Source organism: Ruditapes philippinarum, unplaced genomic scaffold, assembly GCF_026571515.1.
Source record: "Ruditapes philippinarum isolate M1 unplaced genomic scaffold, ASM2657151v2 ctg3782_1_1_1_1, whole genome shotgun sequence".
In the NCBI taxonomy this organism is placed as follows: domain Eukaryota; kingdom Metazoa; phylum Mollusca; class Bivalvia; order Venerida; family Veneridae; genus Ruditapes; species Ruditapes philippinarum.
In genome coordinates, this window is record NW_026852385.1 from 1 (window position 1) to 19,289 (window position 19,289).

Below are 19,289 nucleotides of genomic sequence, written 5' to 3' on the forward strand. Positions count from 1 at the left end.
TCTGCTTAGCTTTAGGTAACATACGGTCCTAATTGGTCTAGCTACTCTACACAAAGTTTTTTCTTGTGCAAGCATATGCTGCAACTCTAAAAATAAACAACATGTATTCAGTTAAGATCTATTTCTTCAATTTATACCTTCATATGATTTTATGACTTTTTGAAAATTTCCCTTTTTTTGGTATTTTTGATAAACTATATCTACATGATATATACCAGGGAAAAAACTTTTGCGTTTTGTTGTTGCAATGAAGGCCCCATGATAAAAATTGTGAGTAATATAGCTCTGCCAGACATTTTGATGGTGTCCAATTAATTCACATGAACAGTTTTACATTAATAAAATAATTGTTGCAGTTTTTTATGGTATATTTCTTGATCTATTGTTCTCCGATTATATCACATCAAAGCACATAACCTGCCGAAAGAGATTAACCTTTGCAACCAATTTAGTGCCATGCCAGTCTGCATGTCAACTGGTTGCTATTTTTTAGTACTTTGTTATTGAAATCACTTAAAACTAGAATAGACCCTTCCATATTCAAAGCAGGGCAAATCCATTTAACAAATTCAGCAGGATGAGGGTTAATAAAGACAACGCACTTACTTGAATGAGAATTGTTCTGGAAGTGGACCATTACAATAGTTTGATGTACAATCTTCAGAACCAATCTTAAACATCCCATCCTTGATGTCCCCTGTTATAATTCAAAAAAGAATTTTAATTCATGATTACCTGAGACTGTAAACATATTTGTTGAAGTACACACAAAACATGCTAAATAAATGCTAATATCCATTATAATATTTCAGTATACAAAGGGGCTTTTTTGGAAAAAGTAGAAACAAGAAACATGGCAATGCCATGAAACCAGGTTTTCAATTATCACCATTGTAGATAAATATGTTGTATTTGAAATACAAATAACAAAAGCAAACAAACAAATGTAAACTTGTGCAATTGTAAAACATGAATAATGTAGGAGGAATTGCCACAGAGGAAGTGTTCACTATAATTATATTCTGTATAAGGAAACTAGAAACTCCGCGAGTCGGATGTGTCGCCCTTGTGAAACTAATGCTAGTTTAGGGAGAAATGGCCAGGACAAAAATGAAATATGAAAAAATAACAAAGGGGCAATAACTAAAAAAATAATTAAGTGCAGAGCAGCAGTTTCTGGGTGCACTCACTTCTTATATCAATAAGATCTATCATTCTATGATGTTTCAAGTCCATAGCTTTCATACTTGAGGAGAAATGACAAGGACAAAAATTAAAGTATGAAAATAAACAAAGGGCCAGTAACTCAAAAAAAATAATAAATGCCCAGAGTACCTGTTTACTTGTGCAACTGCACTTTTCTTAATTTGAGACCTTATCTTCCATGAAGTTTCAAGTCCATGGGCTTTTATACATTAGGAGAAATGGCCCGGACAAAAAAATAAAGTATGAAAAATTAACAAGGGCAATAACTCAAAAAAATTAGGAAGTGCAGAGTACCTGTTCTTTGTTGCACTGCACTTCTTTCTTAAATGAGGATCTATCATCCTATGAAGTTTTCAAGTTCCATAAAGCTTTTTTAGTTTGAAGTGGGGAGAAATGGCCCGGACAAAATTAAAGGTATGATAAACAGGATTTTCAATGTTAATGTCACTGTTGACCTTGACCTTGGAGCCAGCCATGCGTCGGAACATGCGTTTCTGCACGCTTTCTTGATGTGGAAAAATTTGTCTGGAAGTTTCATCAAAATTCTTCAAAGGGTTGAAGAGTTACAGAGCGGACAGGATTTTCAATGTTAATGTCACTGTGACCTTGACCTTGGAGCCAGCCGATGGCGGAACATTGCGTTCTGCACGTTTTCATCTTGATGTGGTAAACATTTGTCTGAAGTTTCATCAAAATTTCTTCAAAGGGTTTTGAAGAGTTACAGAGCGGACACAAGTTTCGTTTGACGCCCGCCCGCCCAATTCCGCCCCAGCCGCCCATCCGCCCATCCGCCCAACCGCCCATCCGTCCGCCATACCCCAATCTAATAACCAGGATTTTCAAAATTGAAAACCTGGTTAAAAACCTAGAAACTTCGTAAAAGGACTAAGAAGCACTGGGAATGCTTGACAGCTTGCATTTTTCACTCATGACTGCGTCACTTGAAATTTTCAGAATAATAGTGACATTATACTAATCCAAGTGTAATGGTGAGTGTACAAGTAAAATCAAAAAATTTTTTAAAAATTTTTTTTTTTTTTTCAATTTTTTTTTTTTTTATTCACTGTATAACAATAAACCCCTTTGGGCTCATGAAAAAAAATTCTATGTCCTTCGAACTGTATCAGTGATGTTCAATATATGAATAGAATAGAGAACCATTCAAATATGCCCTGCTTCTAAACTAATCAAAATGATTCACTTTGGTATCGGCCCAATCTTTTAATATTGGCCCTATTTTCCTCATATCATCCCTGGTAATTTTATATTAGCCCTATGTTAAAATATTTTTAAAAATCCAAAAAAGGCATTAGTTTTATAATAAAACAAATAAATTAACTTATATTTGATACAATGCCCCCTTAGAAAGCTAAATTGGGAAAACATTGGTTTTGTTATCTAGGGGTCACTGGTTCCATCTTTGGGCGAGGCAAAATTTATGTGTGACAACTTGAACTTTGGAATTGTGTCAAATGGTCAATTTTTTGCTTTTATTGCTGATTCAACAATCATGTTGGATTAGTTGTCGGTCACTTGCTGAGTAATTGGTAATTACTGATCCAGGAAAACCAGTTTGGTAAACCAACTATCTAAATATTACCAAGACAATGAGTTGAAATCGGCATAAAAACCTGACAAACAAATTTCTTTAATTCATAATTACCAAAAACAAGAGGGCCAAGATGGCCCTAGATCGCTCATCTGACCAATCGAAGTCATCAGATCAATTAACTAGACAAGCATCCTGACCAAGTTTGATGACTATTGAGTCAAAAATGTGACAACCCGAGTGTTTACAAGGTTTTTCCATATTTGGAAGGTGTGACCTAGTTTTTGACCCCAGGTGAGCCATATTTAATCTTGACCTATAAAGCATCAAAACAAAGTTTCTGACCAATTTCAAGGATATTTTGATCAAAGCAATATCCACTAGAGTATTAACAAGATTTTTCTATTTCTAGCTCCTGTGACCTAGTTTTTCATCTGAAATGACGAATGTTCGAACTCATCCAAGCAATAGCCAAGACAAGCATCCTGGCAAAAGTTGATGATGATTGAGGCAAAAAATTTGTGACCCACTAGAGTGTTAACAAGGTTTTTCCCATATTTGGCAGTGTGACCTAGCTTTTGACCTAAGGTGACCAATAATCGAACTTGACCTAAAAATCATCAAAAACAAACTTTTCAGACCCATTTCCAGGATATTTGGAAGCCACTACAGTTGTTAACAAGATTTTTCTATTTTAAGCTCCTGGACCTAGTTTTTCTTCCGAGATGACCCATCGTTTGAACTAATTCCGAAGAGCAATTACCTAGACAAGGCATCTTGACCCCAAGGTTTATGACAATTGAGTAAAAAATTATACCACTAGAGTAATAACAAGGTTTTTTCATATTTGGGCAGTGTGACCTAGTTTTTGACCCAGGTGACCTATTAGAAGTCATCAAAACAAACTTTCAGACCAATTTCCATGATATTTGGATCAAAACAGTAGCCACTAGAGTGTTAAAAAGATTTTTCTATTTTTAGCTCCTGTGGCCTAGTTTAACATCCGAGATGACCCTTGTTAGAACTAATCCGAGCAATTACCTAGCCAAGCATCCTGACAAAGTTTAATGATGATTGAGGCAAAAATTTGACCACTAAAGTGTTAACGAATGTGGACGGACGACAGACATTCAACGATCCTAAAAACTCGCCCTGAGCAAACTCAGGTGAGCTAAAAAGTTACCTGTAGTAACTTCTACTCTGAATTCTTTTGTAAACTCATTATTCTTGGAATTGTGCCAATCATTGATGTTTTCAAGGTTAATGGGTGGAAAACCTGGAAAAAATGAAAACAAAAGCAATGTACAGTAATCTTTTAAGGTTCAAGCTTCACTTATATATATCACATACAATCAATTTGGAGTTTCACAATATTTCACAATGTAATGAAATTAAAGTTTCAATTTATGTTACACAAAATTACATTTGAGTCAAACAATATTTCAATTGAATTTGAAGTTGAACTAAATTTCAAGTGTCAATTTATGTCACCTAAGGTAAATTTTCAGCCATAGAATATTTATACATACTTGTACAATAAATTCTGAGATTCACAGAATGTGGACAAATCAATTTAAGGTCTACTACAGTGACACAGAATGTTGTTTTGAAATTCATAATAATTACATAACATACCAACCAAAATAAAGGGTCTGTAATGTCACATAATATTAACTTAAAGTTTCAGTATGTTGTGTACAATCAACTGTAAGTTTCAGTATGTCACTTACAATCAATGTCAAGTTTCAGTATGTCATATACAATCAATGTCAAGTTTCAGTATGTCACTTACAATCAATGTCAAGTTTCAGTATGTCATATACAATCAATGTCAAGTTTCAGAATGTCACTTATAATCAATATCCAGTTTCGGTATTTCACTTACAATCAATGTCAAGTGTCAGTGTGTCAAGTAAATCAATGTTGAGGTGTAAGTATGTCACTTATAATCAATGTAAAGTTTCGGTATGTCACATACATTGAATGTAAAGTATCAGTATGTCACATACATTGAATGTAAAGTATCAGTATGTCACATACATTGAATGTAAAGTATCAGTATGTCACATACATTGAATGTAAAGTATCAGTATGTCACATACATTGAATGTAAAGTATTCAGTATGTCACATACATTGAATGTAAAGTTTCGGTATGTCACATACATTGAATGTAAAGTATCAGTATGTCACATTACATTGAATGTAAAGTATCAGTATGTCACCATACATTGAAATGTAAAGTTTCGGTATGTCACATACATTGAATGTAAAAGTATCAGTATGTCACATACATTGAATGTAAAGTTTCGGTATGTCACATACATTGAATGTAAAGTATCAGTATGTCACATACATTGAATGTAAAGTATCAGTATGTCACATACATTGAATGTAAAGTATCAGTATGTCACATACATTGAATGTAAAGTATCAGTATGTCACATACATTGAATGTAAAGTATCAGTATGTCACATACATTGAATGTAAAGTATCAGTATGTCACATACATTGAATGTCAAGGTTTCAGTATGTCATGTACAATCAATATCAAGTTTCAGTATGTCACATACAATCATCTTTAAGTTTCAGTACTGCATAAAATCAATGTCAAGTTTCAGTATGTCACATACAATCAAATGTCAAGTTTCAGTGTGTCATGTACAATCAAATGTAAGTTTCAGTATGTCACATCCAATTGATTGTAAGGTTTACTATTATGTTAAAATATGTTAAATTCAGTATGTAAATTTTCAGTGTTACACTATATGTCACACACAATTTTGAGTGTCACTAAATGTCACATCTAATGCATTTTGAGGGTCACTACATTTGCATGTTAATAGTATTATAATTTTTGAGTTTCACTATCTGTTACAGGCAATAATTATTTCATTAAACTATATTTACCATCAAAATATTTGCTTTCCCTAGGTAAAACAATAAATCCTATTTCTTGCAATCTTCCTTGCTCAGTTTTGCTAAAGAACGCATTTGGTAACTGAATGGTAACAGAAGATGTTGAGGAACTTTGCATCATTACTGCATCCAAGTCTGAGTCAGACCAGTCTGGGGGTGCTGAAATAAAAGTTTTCATTAATGTATCTTCCTTAAGGCAATAATAATGTATAGGTTTATCACAATATACCACATATACATTTGCCACTCTTCTTTATAGCATGTTCAGTAGAAACTCTGCAGAGCAACCTCCTTCAAGAGGGAAATATTTTGGTTGTTGCTGACAGGTGATGCCTTAGAGAGGTATAGTTAAATCTTACTTTGGGAGAACATTATATTGGTATTGTAGACAGGTTATTTCTAGAGCATCATCAATGGAAACAATATAAATTTTTGGTCAATACAGATTCAAAACTAGAAATGTGTCCATAGGACACGGATGCCCCCACACGCCACTGATCTGTCAATCTTATGACTCTAGGTCAAATATTTTTTGGACTACATGTGCCACAAGTTGAAAACTAAAAATCAACAAAGGGCCATAATTCTCTTAAATTTGGTTGCAGCAAAAATTCCTTCCTTTACTACCATCTACACATTAAGGTTGTTAATCCCTGGAAGTTTAAGCAAAATCTGCCATCAGGTTTAAGAGGAGTTGCGTTCACAAAATTTCTACATAGTATATAATGAAACTAGAAATGTGTCCATAGGACACGGATGCCCCCACACGCCACTGTTCTGTCAATCTTATGACTCTAGGTCAAATATTTTTTGGACTACTGTTATGTGCCACAAGTTGAAAACTAAAAATCAACAAAGGGCCATAATTCTGTTAAATTTGGTCGCAGCAAAAATTCCTTCCTTTACTACCATCTACACATTAAGGTTGTTAATCCCTGGAAGTTTAAGCAAAATCTGCCATCCGGTTTAAGAGGAGTTGCGTTCACAAAATTTCTACATAGTATATAATGAAAAAATCAACAAAGGGCCATAATTCTGTTAAATTTGGTTGCAGCAAAAATTCCTTCCTTTACTGCCATCTACACATTAAGGTTGTTCATCCATGGAAGTTTAAGCAAAATCTGCCATCCGGTTTAAGAGGAGTTGCATTCACAAAATTTCTACATAGTATATAGTGAAAAAATCAACAAAGGGCCATAATACTGTAAAATTTGGTCGCAGTGAAAATTCCTTCCTTTACTACCATCTACACCTTAAGGTTGTTCATCCCTGTAAGTTTAAGCAAAATCTGCCATCCGGTTTAAGAGGAGTTGTGTTCACAAAATTTCTACATAGTATATAGTGAAAAAATCAACAAAGGGCCATAATTCTCTTAAATTTGGTTGCATCAAAAATTCCTTCCTTTACTACCATCTACACATTAAGGTTGTTAATCCCTGTAAGTTTAAGCAAAATCTGCCATCCGGTTTAAGAGGAGTTGCGTTCACAAAATTTCTACATAGTATCTAGTGAAAAAATCAACAAAGGGCCATAATTCTGTTAAATTTGATCGCAGCGAAAATTCCTTCCTTTACTACCATCTACACATTAAGGTTGTTCATCCCTGTAAGTTTAAGCAAAATCTGCCATCCGGTTTAAGAGGAGTTGCGTTCACAAGATTTCGGGACGTACGGACGGACGGACGGACTGACGGACGGACGGACAAGTGCAACGCTATATGCTCCCACATTGTGGGGGCATAAAAATTACAACAAAGGGCCATAATTCTGTTAAATTTGGTTGCAGCGAAAATTCCTTCCTTTACTGCCATCTACACATTAAGGTTGTTCATCCCTGGAAGTTTAAGCAAAATCTGCCATCCGGTTTAAGAGGAGTTGCATTCACAAAATTTCTACATAGTATATAGTGAAAAAATCAACAAAGGGCCATAATTCTGTAAAACTTGGTCGCAGTGAAAATTCCTTCCTTTACTACCATCTACACCTTAAGGTTGTTCATCCCTGTAAGTTTAAGCAAAATCTGTCATCCGGTTTAAGAGGAGTTGCGTTCACAAAATTTCTACATAGTATCTAGTGAAAAAATCAACAAAGGGCCATAATTCTGTTAAATTTGGTCGCAGCAAAAATTCCTTCCTTTACTACCATCTAGACATTAAGGTTGTTCATCCCTGTAAGTTTAAGCAAAATCTGCCATCCGGTTTAAGAGGAGTTGCATTCACAAAATTTCTACATAGTATATAGTGAAAAAATCAACAAAGGGCCATAATTCTGTTAAATTTGGTCGCAGCGAAAATTCCTTCCTTTACTACCATCTACACATTAAGGTTGTTCATCCCTGTAAGTTTAAGCAAAATCTGCCATCCGGTTTAAGAGGAGTTGCGTTCACAAGATTTCGGGACGTACGGACGGACGGACTGACGGACGGACTGACGGACGGACGGACGGACAAGTGCAACGCTATATGCTCCCACATTGTGGGGGCATAACAAACAATAATTTAAATTAATATAATTATAAAATGTCTAGAAAAATTCCTGGATAACACATTCAATGTTTACCCTATTGAGCTAAGTGGACAGATAACATTTAAAAAACAAGAATGTGTTTGTTAAACACAAATGCCCCCGGCTCAGATTTTTGTCAGTAACAATATTTTAAAAAAATCTATTTTTGGCATTGGTGACCTTGACCCAAATGACCCCTTACTAAAGGAATAGGAAGAGGACCTCCCTTGGTATGACTATTATAAACATGAAAGACATTAACTTAAAAATATAGGCTATATGAGCAGAAATGTTTAGATTTATTTTTTTAAACAAGTGACCTTGACCTAGAGACGCCTAACGCCACAAAAAATTAGAGGACCGTTAAAGGTATCCACCTACCAAATATGAAAGATATCATTAAATAAATTAAGTAATTAGGTGAAATTTTTTGATAAATCCATCTTGGCGGAAAAGGTTAATCATACAAAGCCCTATTTTCAAAGTGATAAAAAGGGAAATTAGTGGGAAAATGGATAGCACATTTATATAACTTGGCAATATCATGTACATTGTAGTAAGTGTGAAAATTATTAAGCCATTAGTTCAGATAGAACATAAAATATTTCCAACTTGCCGGTTTAGGTTAACCATTATTCATTTTCTAAGTGCTGAAAAGGGCCATAACTTGGTGCAAATGGAAGCCATAGTTATGTAACTTGCCCAGATCATATACTTTGTATGGATTAGTAAGTGTGTAAATTATGAAGCCATTGGTACAGGTAGAACTTAAGAAAAATCCAACTTGCCGTTCTAGGTTAACCTCGTACGGACAGACGGACAGAGGGTTCAATTACTATATGCCCGGGGGCATAAAAAGTCAGAAATTTGCTTAACTTATTCAGTTGGAAATGTACATGAATATGAAAAATAGGAAGCCAGAACTTATACATACCACAGACATCCGTTCTTATGATCAAAGTATATTGTTGCCCTAAATGATCATTACTGCTTATTGCATAAATCTGAAATAAAGGGAAGACAACTTTTTCATATACTTTTTTTCCATTAAAGTGGGTAAAAATTAATATTTCCTTGCTATTTTTCTTTGTTACTTTATAAAATGCTGAAATACATCTTATAGCTTAACCCTTTCCCTCATGAGCATACTGTGAAAAATGGCCGTTTTCATTGAAAAGCCTCCTGTTACAAGTTCAAACTATTATGTAACTATGAAAAATGCTTCAATACTAATCAAACTTGGCACAAATGTAGACTGGACCATTGCCTTTATGCTCAGTCATTACTTTCCTGTTACCATGGCAATGAGGAGACATCTCAAAATTGCCAAAAATCACTATTTTGCGTTAAATTTTTCCATCAAAATTGATTTCAAAGTGCTGCAACTTCTCAATGGATTGAGATAGAGTCAAAGGCTTTTCAGCATTGGTTACACATTACCTTATGATCCACCTGGGGTCATTTTTAGCCTCTCACAAGTCCAAAATTTTCTTGGCGATGAGAGGGACTGCCACCCCCCCTTCAAACCCCCCCTGATGTACCTTTTTGATAGGGGGCTGCGCCAAAAAGTGATCACTTTTTAGCAACATTTCCCAAAAGAAAAATAGTGTTTGGGGCCTAAATAGGATAATTTTTCACTGTTTGAGGCCTTAAAAAGGGGGGGGGGGGGCGAAAAGCTGTCAATTTTATGCAATACCAACCCAGGTATTCATACAAGCTTGCTGTACACCAAGTTTGATTGGAATATATATATGAAGTAAAGGTTAAATCATTTTTAGATATAAACAGTTTCATTATACACAGTATATTATCAAAAAGAATTAAAAAGAAATACCGCTTGAGATAAATCAACATGTTACTTTAAGGCTTATATCATACAACTGCTATAAAGGTCATAGGGAGACTCTCCATTTTAACTGGTGGAGCAACACCTTAGGTGTCCAAATTTCAGACACAAGCAGGTACCTGAGTTCAACTAGTGACTTTCCATTCAGTAAGCTAGATTGACAGTTTCTTTACATATTTCTAAAAATCAAGCCTCTAGTTGGGTTTGATCCCACTTTGTTAGTTTACAAATTTGTTTTAGTTTATGATGGAAGCTATAAGCTTATCAAAACACTCTCTGTATCTGTTTCTGAAAACAACCAATACTAAGCAATGACAACTAGAGCTATCACTGAAGGTGATTAATACCCCCACAAGCAACCATTACGTTTGAAAAATTAGTGGTGTGAACAATAGTTTGAAGTTGAACTATAATTTATGAAGATTAAAATGAGTACAAAGAATTGCAACATCAACCAGGTCTTCAAGAAAGCTTGTTTTATCTCATTCCTAGCTCAATTTTCGTCCGGAAACCATTTTTCTATTTTTAGTAACGGTGACCTAGTCGTTGACCCCAGGGGGTCCATATGCAATACCAACCCAGGTATTCATACAAGCTTGCTGTACACAAAGTTTGATTGGAATATCTCATTCCTAGCTCAAGTTATCGTCCGGAAACCATTTTTCTATTTTTAGTAACGGTGACCTAGTCTTTGACCCCAGGGGGTCCATATGCAATACCAACCCAGGTATTCATACAAGCTTGCTGTACACCAAGTTTGATTGGAATATCTCATTCCTAGCTCAAGTTATCGTCCGGAAACCATTTTTCTATTTTTAGTAACGGTGACCTAGTCTTTGACCCCAGGGGGTCCATATGCAATACCAACCCAGGTATTCTTACGAGCTTGCTGTACACCAAGTTTGATTGGAATATCTCATTCCTAGCTCAAGTTATCGTCCGGAAACCATTTTTCTATTTTTAGTAACGGTGACCTAGTCTTTGACCCAGGGGGTCCATATGCAATACCAACCCAGGTATTCATACAAGCTTGCTGTACACCAAGTTTGATTGGAATATCTCATTCCTAGCTCAAGTTATCGTCTGGAAACCATTTTTCTATTTTTAGTAACAGTGACCTAGTCTTTGACCCCAGGGGGTCCATATGCAATACCAACCCAGGTATTCATACAAGCTTGCTGTACACCAAGTTTGATTGGAACATCTCATTCCTAGCTCAAGTTATCGTCCGGAAACCATTTATCTATTTTTAGTAACGGTGACCTAGTCTTTGACCCCAGGGGGTCCATATGCAATACCAACCCAGGTATTCATACAAGCTTGCTGTACACCAAGTTTGATTGGAATATCTCATTCCTAGCTCAAGTTATCGTCCGGAAACCATTTTTCTATTTTTAGAACGGTGACCTAGTCGTTGACCCCAGGGGGTCCATATGCAATACCAACCCAGGTATTCATACAAGCTTGCTGTACACCAAGTTTGATTGGAATATCTCATTCCTAGCTCAAGTTATCGTCCGGAAACCATTTTTCTATTTTTAGTAACGGTGACCTAGTCTTTGACCCCAGGGGGTCCATATGCAATACCAACCCAGGTATTCATACAAACTTGCTGTACACCAAGTTTGATTGGAATATCTCAATTCTAGCTCAAGTTATCGTCTGGAAACCATGAAGGTGGACCGACCGACCGACCAACCGACCGACAAGCTGACTCCTATATACCCCCCCTAAACTTCGTTTGTGGGGGTATAATAAAGTTTTTTGCTCATGGAAACAACAGCTTGCCCTAGATGGGGTTTGAGCCCATACAGCCAGCAATGTAAAGAATACCAGTCAGACATTTTAAAGCCATAACTCCACAGAGGTCCAAAAACTTAAAAACACAAAAAATTGTATTTTTTACATAGATCAGCTGGGGTACTTAACAAAGAAAGATATGCAAAAGATAAGTAAGAAATATACTCTGAAATAAACAGAAGATCAAAATCAAGTCTGAAGTTCCTAGGCCCAAGCCTTCTTAAGTTATTGATTGGAAATGGTTTGGTCTACTGATAGACGACCAACTGATAGACTGACCAACAACATGTGCAAAGCAATATACATCCACTTCTTTGAAGGGGGGTGTAATAAGTACATGTAACTTTAAGCTAGATACCTACCGTTGTGTTATATGTTGACTCAGATTTTAACTCTGTTATCTCTTTTTCAAACTTTCTATTATCCGTACTATATGGATCTGGATCAGGAACTGTAAATTCTGTTGATTGTAAATTCATTGTCGTAATATCAAAGCTATATTTAACAATTTTCGAATTTCTGTCATAAAGAGCCGGCTCCACCCATATAACTTTGACCTTTCTGGCATCACAGTCGGAAGGAGAGTTGAACAACTCAAAACGTGCATTAGTTATCCTGCCAGGCTCTGAAATTTAGAGTGAGATCTATTTAAGTGAACTCTCTGAAATATATTATAAACGATATTAGATGTACAAATGCTGCAGTAACTCCAGTCTCACATGAATATGTGAGTATGAACTCAACATTAAACTTACTTAAATTTACTTACTTTCTCAAACAAATCAATGATAGTTCAACAATAGTTAGAGACAATGCTACATAAACTTGTTAATGTACAAATAAATGATAAAGACACATATCCCCACAGAAATGTGACTAAAATGTGACACAATGATAGTCATGTATATGTGATATATATGTAATTTATGTGACATTTATGTAACTTAAAATGACATTTATGTAACTTAAAATGACATTTACGTAACTTCTATATGTTTTTCTCTGTAGTTTTTGTTTCATTTTTATTCTGTTTTTTAAATTTGATTAAAGTTTAAAAAACATTTCAACATTGAATATCTATTAATTATTTTCCTTTATTAGCTACTGTTGAGAAAACGGAGTTCATGTCAATACCACATGCTGAATGTAAAGTAAACTTCGAGCTTAAAATCCTTAAGAGGACATCTCGGAAAATTTAACAACATTGTGTAACTTGACACGAAAATGACACTCTTAAATAATTCTTTTAAATCCTGACTTATTGAGTCACATGTTTTTTGTTTTTTTTACAACATATCATGTTTATAAAACATGCTTTTACTAGGAAGTCTTGCCTAATCATGCTAAAATTGTTAAAAACATAATTATGTGCTCATAAATATTTTCTTTCACACAATTTATAAATCACTGTCATCTTAATCATTATACAGCTGTTTTGATATGTCTAACAGACTTGCCTTGATTTGACACTTGAACTAACGGGATTTTAAGATCAGAAATAAATTAAGTGGCCAGTAAATGTTTAGGCTGGCCCAGATACACATTTGTTTGCAAGAAAAGTTGTTATTGCAGATAGCATTCATCATTATTTTACATCTGCGTAACAAACCCATGTTGACTTGAACCTGTAACTTACCTGCCTCCAACGTGGTGATGTTGTCAGACTCTGTTTGGCTACTGGTTGTATTCAGTGCTGACACAAGAACATTAAAACTGTATCTCCAGTATTCTTCCAGCCCAGTCACTATACAATAAGTTATGTTAATTCCTGTAACAAATTTTAAAACAAGTTAACTTGAATAGTAAGTAAGTAAGTAAGTAACTAACAACTTTATTTAATAAGGCTAACACATTCGGTTTCCTGATCTTTCATATGGGCCTCAGAAACCATATGAATATATGTATTATTTTGGGATGGGTTTTATATCACAATGTCACTGTAAAGGTCATATGACGATTTTCCAGCTTTACTGGAGCGGGAAAACCTTTGGTCACTCTCTGTGCATTTTTCAGGTACAATTGGGAACCCAAATTGAACCACAGACCTTACGTAACTTAGCTGAATAGCTTCCCTGCATAAAAAGATCGAATGTCCCTTGTGAGATTTGAACTGTCAGTAATGACGGTCAAGTGATTTGAAGTACCTGATCACAGAGGCCTGAGAGGACATTGTATTCTAATTAATAGTACTGTATTATTTAAAAAAAAACATATTCTTCAAACCCACAGAAGTAAAACACTGCATGAACAAAGTAAACATAAACCTAATATATCAAGAATTTTCCTGCATGGTAGTAGAGACACTTGTAGAAAGATTTTTAAAGTAACATAGGCATGGAAGGTATAAAGTTAGTGGAACAGTCCTGTTTGTTTGTTTTGTTAGGTTTTAAATCACACCAGCAATTTAATGGTCGTCTGGCAACTTTCTAGCTTTACTGGTGCATTATTTCAGACAAGCAGGCACATCTGCTCATGTAAAGAGACATGCCTCTCATGTACTATGGATTGTTGTACCAAACAAAGAGTATTGGATACCATGGAGGATGCTCACCAATTTTGCTTTGATATAACCAAAGCAAAAACCAAGCTTTGCAAATCATGATCAGGTAGCATGATGACCTTGATCTCCACAAGTCACGTGGGTAGAATAAATTGCCATTAACAGGCTATGGGTTAAAAACTGAATTACTCCATGCAGTTACAAACCTTCGACTAGACATGACTGGCTAGAGGCAGTGGAGTCCACTAAGTTGTTTGTAGTCACTTCATACAGGGATGTGGGTGGATTTTCCTTGGACACTATCCAGGATACATTTACTGCTGTTTCATTCAATACCATAACTGTCACATTAGTCACAGGATCTGGTGCTATAATATAAATACATAATTATATTGATATTAAATAAATTCGTACTTTTTAAAATATTCTAAACTGATTAGTTTTAAACATCTGAAATGACCAAAATATAATCAAACAAAAAGAAATTATGTGGGCGAAAATCATTTCTGTCACTGTAACCTTTCTTGCTATTTACACACACAATTCAAAATTAAGTGTTGCAATATTCCCCAAAAAAATGATTAGATATATACTTGAATTTGTACATATTAATGCTGATCATGTAGAAATGTGTACTAAGAAATATGTACATATATTTAAAATATGGATCTTTCCAGACCAACAAATGACTTGATAATCCACTTTAATTCAAAGAACAAAAGGGAAGGTAACTTTAGTCTAGACACCTGCACCCATATCAGTTCTCTCCCTTTTATGATATATAAAAATGAAAATAACAAGATACATTTCTGCAGAGGTAAATTCCTACCATGACAAGAATTTAGCACAGGCCTATGCATATATCTAAGCAAGAAATACTCCTAAAAATGATTTCAAAATATTTCACAGAAAGCATCACCTATATTGAAATAAAATTAAACAGTACTGTAAAGAGTGACTTTAATTTTTTTTTAATCAATATGCTCTTGTGTTTAGTTCATAAGCTTTAATCATAATTTCTTTCAGTTCTATTACACATATTGTTTACAATTTAAGATGTTTCATACATACCGCTATAAAGAGTAGAGAACGTGTCAGTCCTTATACCACTTGGCTTGCCATAACTGTTTGCTATGATTGTGATGTAATAATCAGTTATCGGAGGGAGAGCTGGTACATGTACGGTGGTGTCAGTAGAAGTGTCGTTAAACACACTTTTCCCACTTTCATTTTTAAACACTTGCACATAGTAATAATCTACACGTCCCTCTGATCTGTCCCATATCAAAGTGACATCAGTATAAGTCAAATTTGAAGCTGCTTTGTTTAACTGCCCTGGTTTACTGGGATCTGTACAACAAATAATTAAGCATAAATTACAAACAATAAAATATCATTCTCAGTATTTATATGTCATGGTATTGAACTGTTCACTATATATAAGGGGCCGGTGGAGCCAGATTACAGTATTCTGAATGTCCCGGGTTAGTCCCAGTGAGACTGCACATTTTTCTCACTCTGTGACGTATATACATCCATGAGCCTGTAATGAATCAGGTCACACTATATATCTGAAAAATTTAGCTCACATTCTTACAAATGAATAATTTTTAACCTCCAACACCACCCCACCCTACCCCCCACCCCAGTGTTTGCATTGTCAAAGTGTGAGTTGCTTATATCATTAAATATCTGTGATATAAGCATGAAAATTCATTACAGATTGATTATATAATTATTACACTTTAATTACAATTTAAGACTAAATACACCTTTTGCTACATTTCTGGACATTTGTTTCAACTTCCAACTACAGAGATCAAGCTACAATTTTTTTTTCATCTAGATTACATATATATACTTACATAATGATTCATTTTTGGAACCAGTTCTGGAATGTGTATCATTAAAAGTCACTGTTATCTCAACCTCATACATATAGCCAGGTGTAAGCTGACTACACAAATAATTCCGGTCAACTTGTTGCTGGCAGTTGACATGAAATGGGTTTGCATTAGCATCAGTTATACTTGCTGTGACATTATATTCCAGTGTAAGATTTTTCACACTGACATCATGTGTCCATGACACCTGCAGGCTTGTAGATTTGATATTTGAGATTACAATACTGACTGGATCCAAAGAACTTTCTGAAAATAATAAAGATATACATGTATCTGAGTACCAATTTACTGCAAACAAAACTTTTCATCGTAAAAGCCAAATAAATGCAGCTTTTGCTGACTTTACCCTTATTTGACACACAGGTATTTGCTATTTGTCATTTTTACTCCCAACCCTGGGCACAAAAGGTATTGTACATTAAAACTGATAAGTTATTCAGGCTACAATTTTATCTTCTTTTTTCTAAAATTTTCTTTCATTTTTCTTTAATTTAAGTTCTCTTCTTTTGGTTTTAAGTTCTTGTCAATGTCAAATGGCAAACAAAGGTCCCAAACACCTCTCTATGAGAAGTTTCTGGCATTTGGTAGAACTATATGTACATTTACCAACCTTCTAGAACCTTACTGAATAACTTCTCACATAGATAAATAAATAACTAGAGCTATCACTAAATGTGATTTATACATTTAGACTGCTTCGGAAATGAGGAAGTTCCAAGTAACATAATACCTTGTAAAAGAATTGAAATAGAGTTATGGTTGTGGGCAATTAAAGATAGTTGTGGTTTTTGTATGTTGCATTTCCTTACAATATGGTTGACCATTGATGAAGTTTTATTGAATTACTCTGTAATAAATCCAGAAAGAATTACACTTCTTGAGCACTGCACTTCCCCTCATTGCGCTTGACCATTGTATGAAGTTGCATTGAATTCTAAACATTAGTTTTAAGTTATGCACCAGACAAGGAAAATGAACAAAGGGCAATAACTCTACAAATACTGAAGATGGAGTTATGGTTATTGTACTTTCTCTCATTTGGCTTGACCATTGTATGAAGTTGTAAGTTATGCCCTGGACAAAAAAGTAACAAAGGGCAATAACTGTAATGAGTCTAAATAGAGTTATGCTTCTTCTGCACTGCAGTTCATCTCACTGCCCTTGACCACTGTATGAAGTTTCAATGAATTCCAAACATTAATTTTCAAGTTAAGCACTGGACATTAAAAAGTAACAAAGGGCAATAACTCTGTAATTACTTAAGATGGAGTTATGGGTCTTGTACACTGCACTTCCTCTCAATGTCCTTGACCATTGAATGAAGTTATATTGAATTCCAACCATTAGTCTTCAAGTTATGGTCCAGACAAAAGAAAGAAATGGAAAAGTAACAAAGGGCAAGAACTCTGAAATTAATTTAGATAGAGTTATGATTCTTGTGCACTGCACTTCCCCTTATTGTGCTTGACCATTGTATGAAGTTGTTTTGAATTCCAACCAGTAGTTTTCAAGTTATGCTCCGGACAAGGAAAAGTAACAAGAGGCAATAACTCTGTAATTAGAGAAGATAAAGTTAGGGTTCTTGTGCACTGCAATTCCTCTCAATGTGCTTGACCATTGTATGAAGTTATATTGAATTCCAACCATTAGTCTTCAAGTTATGGTCCAGACAAAAGAAAGAAATGGAAAAGTTAAAAAAGGGCAACAACTATGAAATTATTTTAGATAGAGTTATAATTCTTGTGCACTGCACTTTCCCTTATTGTGCTTGACCATTGTATGAAGTTGTTTTGAATTCCAACCAGCAGTTTTCAAGTTATGCTCCGGACAAGGAAAAGTAACAAAGGGCAATAACTCTGTAATAAGTGAAGATAGAGTTATGGTTCTTGTGCACTGCACTTCCTCTCAATGTGCTTGACCATTGTATGTAGTTATATTGAATTCCAACCATTAGTCTTCAAGTTATGCTCCGGACAAGGAAAATGCAACAGACGTCTGGACAAGACAGACCGACCGACCACCGGGTGACTCCTATATACCCCCCCAAAACTTCGTTTTTGGGGGTATAATGATAATGGCAGGATTCAAGCTCACAGAAATTTAGAGCAAATAAATCAAAAGGCAGTGACAAAAACCTCTTAGCAACATTGGCCGTTCCTTCAACATTTTTACCTGTTTAATAAGGATTTTACTAAAACAATTCTAGAATTAAGTAGCCCACAGAATAGGGACGAGTCAGAAGACAACACTGGCCCTATGCTGGTGGTAGACACAAATTATCATTTCTTATATCATTCAGGGAATTTATGATATTTAATAATAAATAAAAATAATGCCTGTAATGCTGTTTAAAACAAGAGGGCCATGATGGCCCAAAGTCGCTCACCTGTATATAGGCCCCTGGAGCGGGGCCAGTTTTTAACCCCAGGGCTTTTATTTGAACAAACTTGGTTGTATATGTATGCATGTATATATATATATATATATATATATAATATATATATATAATATATATATATATATATATATATAGATATATAGATATATAGATATATGTATATATGTATATATATATATATACATATATATATATACATATACATACATACATATATATATATATCATATAAATATATATGTATATATATATGTATATATATATATATATATATATATATATATATATATATATATATATATATATATATATTTATATATAAATATTAAATGTATATGTGTATAATATATAATATGTATATATCTTAAAAAAAAAAAGTCAAGCTAATGAATGACCCCCGGGGCGGGGCCAATTTTGACCCCAGGGCTTTTATTTGAACAAACTTGGTAGACACCCATGAGAACATGTTTCATGCTAAATATCTTAGCTCTAGCTCTTTGAGTTCTTTAAAAGAAGACTTTTAAGTTTTTACTATATGCATATAGGGAAAATCAATGACCCCCGGGGGCGGGGCCAATTTTGACCCTAGGGCTTTTATTTGAACAAACTTTGTAGACACTCATTAGAAGATGTTTCATGCTAAATATCTTAGCTCTAGCTCTTT

The 19,289-nt window shown here is 34.6% G+C and overlaps 1 protein-coding gene across 1 annotated transcript in view; it reads right to left on the reverse strand.

The window, feature by feature from the left end:
* Positions 1-31: 31 nt before the first annotated feature.
* The window catches only part of LOC132758587 (uncharacterized), a 34,171-nt gene continuing 14,913 nt past the window's right edge, over positions 32-19,289 (reverse strand). The window contains exons 4-13 of the mRNA XM_060750278.1: positions 16,189-16,473; positions 15,395-15,673; positions 14,530-14,691; positions 13,460-13,591; positions 12,186-12,448; positions 9,112-9,181; positions 5,666-5,833; positions 3,939-4,031; positions 607-697; positions 32-86 (exon numbers count right to left, since the gene is read on the reverse strand). Of these exons, the coding sequence (XP_060606261.1) occupies positions 47-86; positions 607-697; positions 3,939-4,031; positions 5,666-5,833; positions 9,112-9,181; positions 12,186-12,448; positions 13,460-13,591; positions 14,530-14,691; positions 15,395-15,673; positions 16,189-16,473 (1,583 nt within the window). The 3' untranslated portion in view covers positions 32-46. The remainder of the gene's footprint in view (positions 87-606; positions 698-3,938; positions 4,032-5,665; positions 5,834-9,111; positions 9,182-12,185; positions 12,449-13,459; positions 13,592-14,529; positions 14,692-15,394; positions 15,674-16,188; positions 16,474-19,289) is intronic.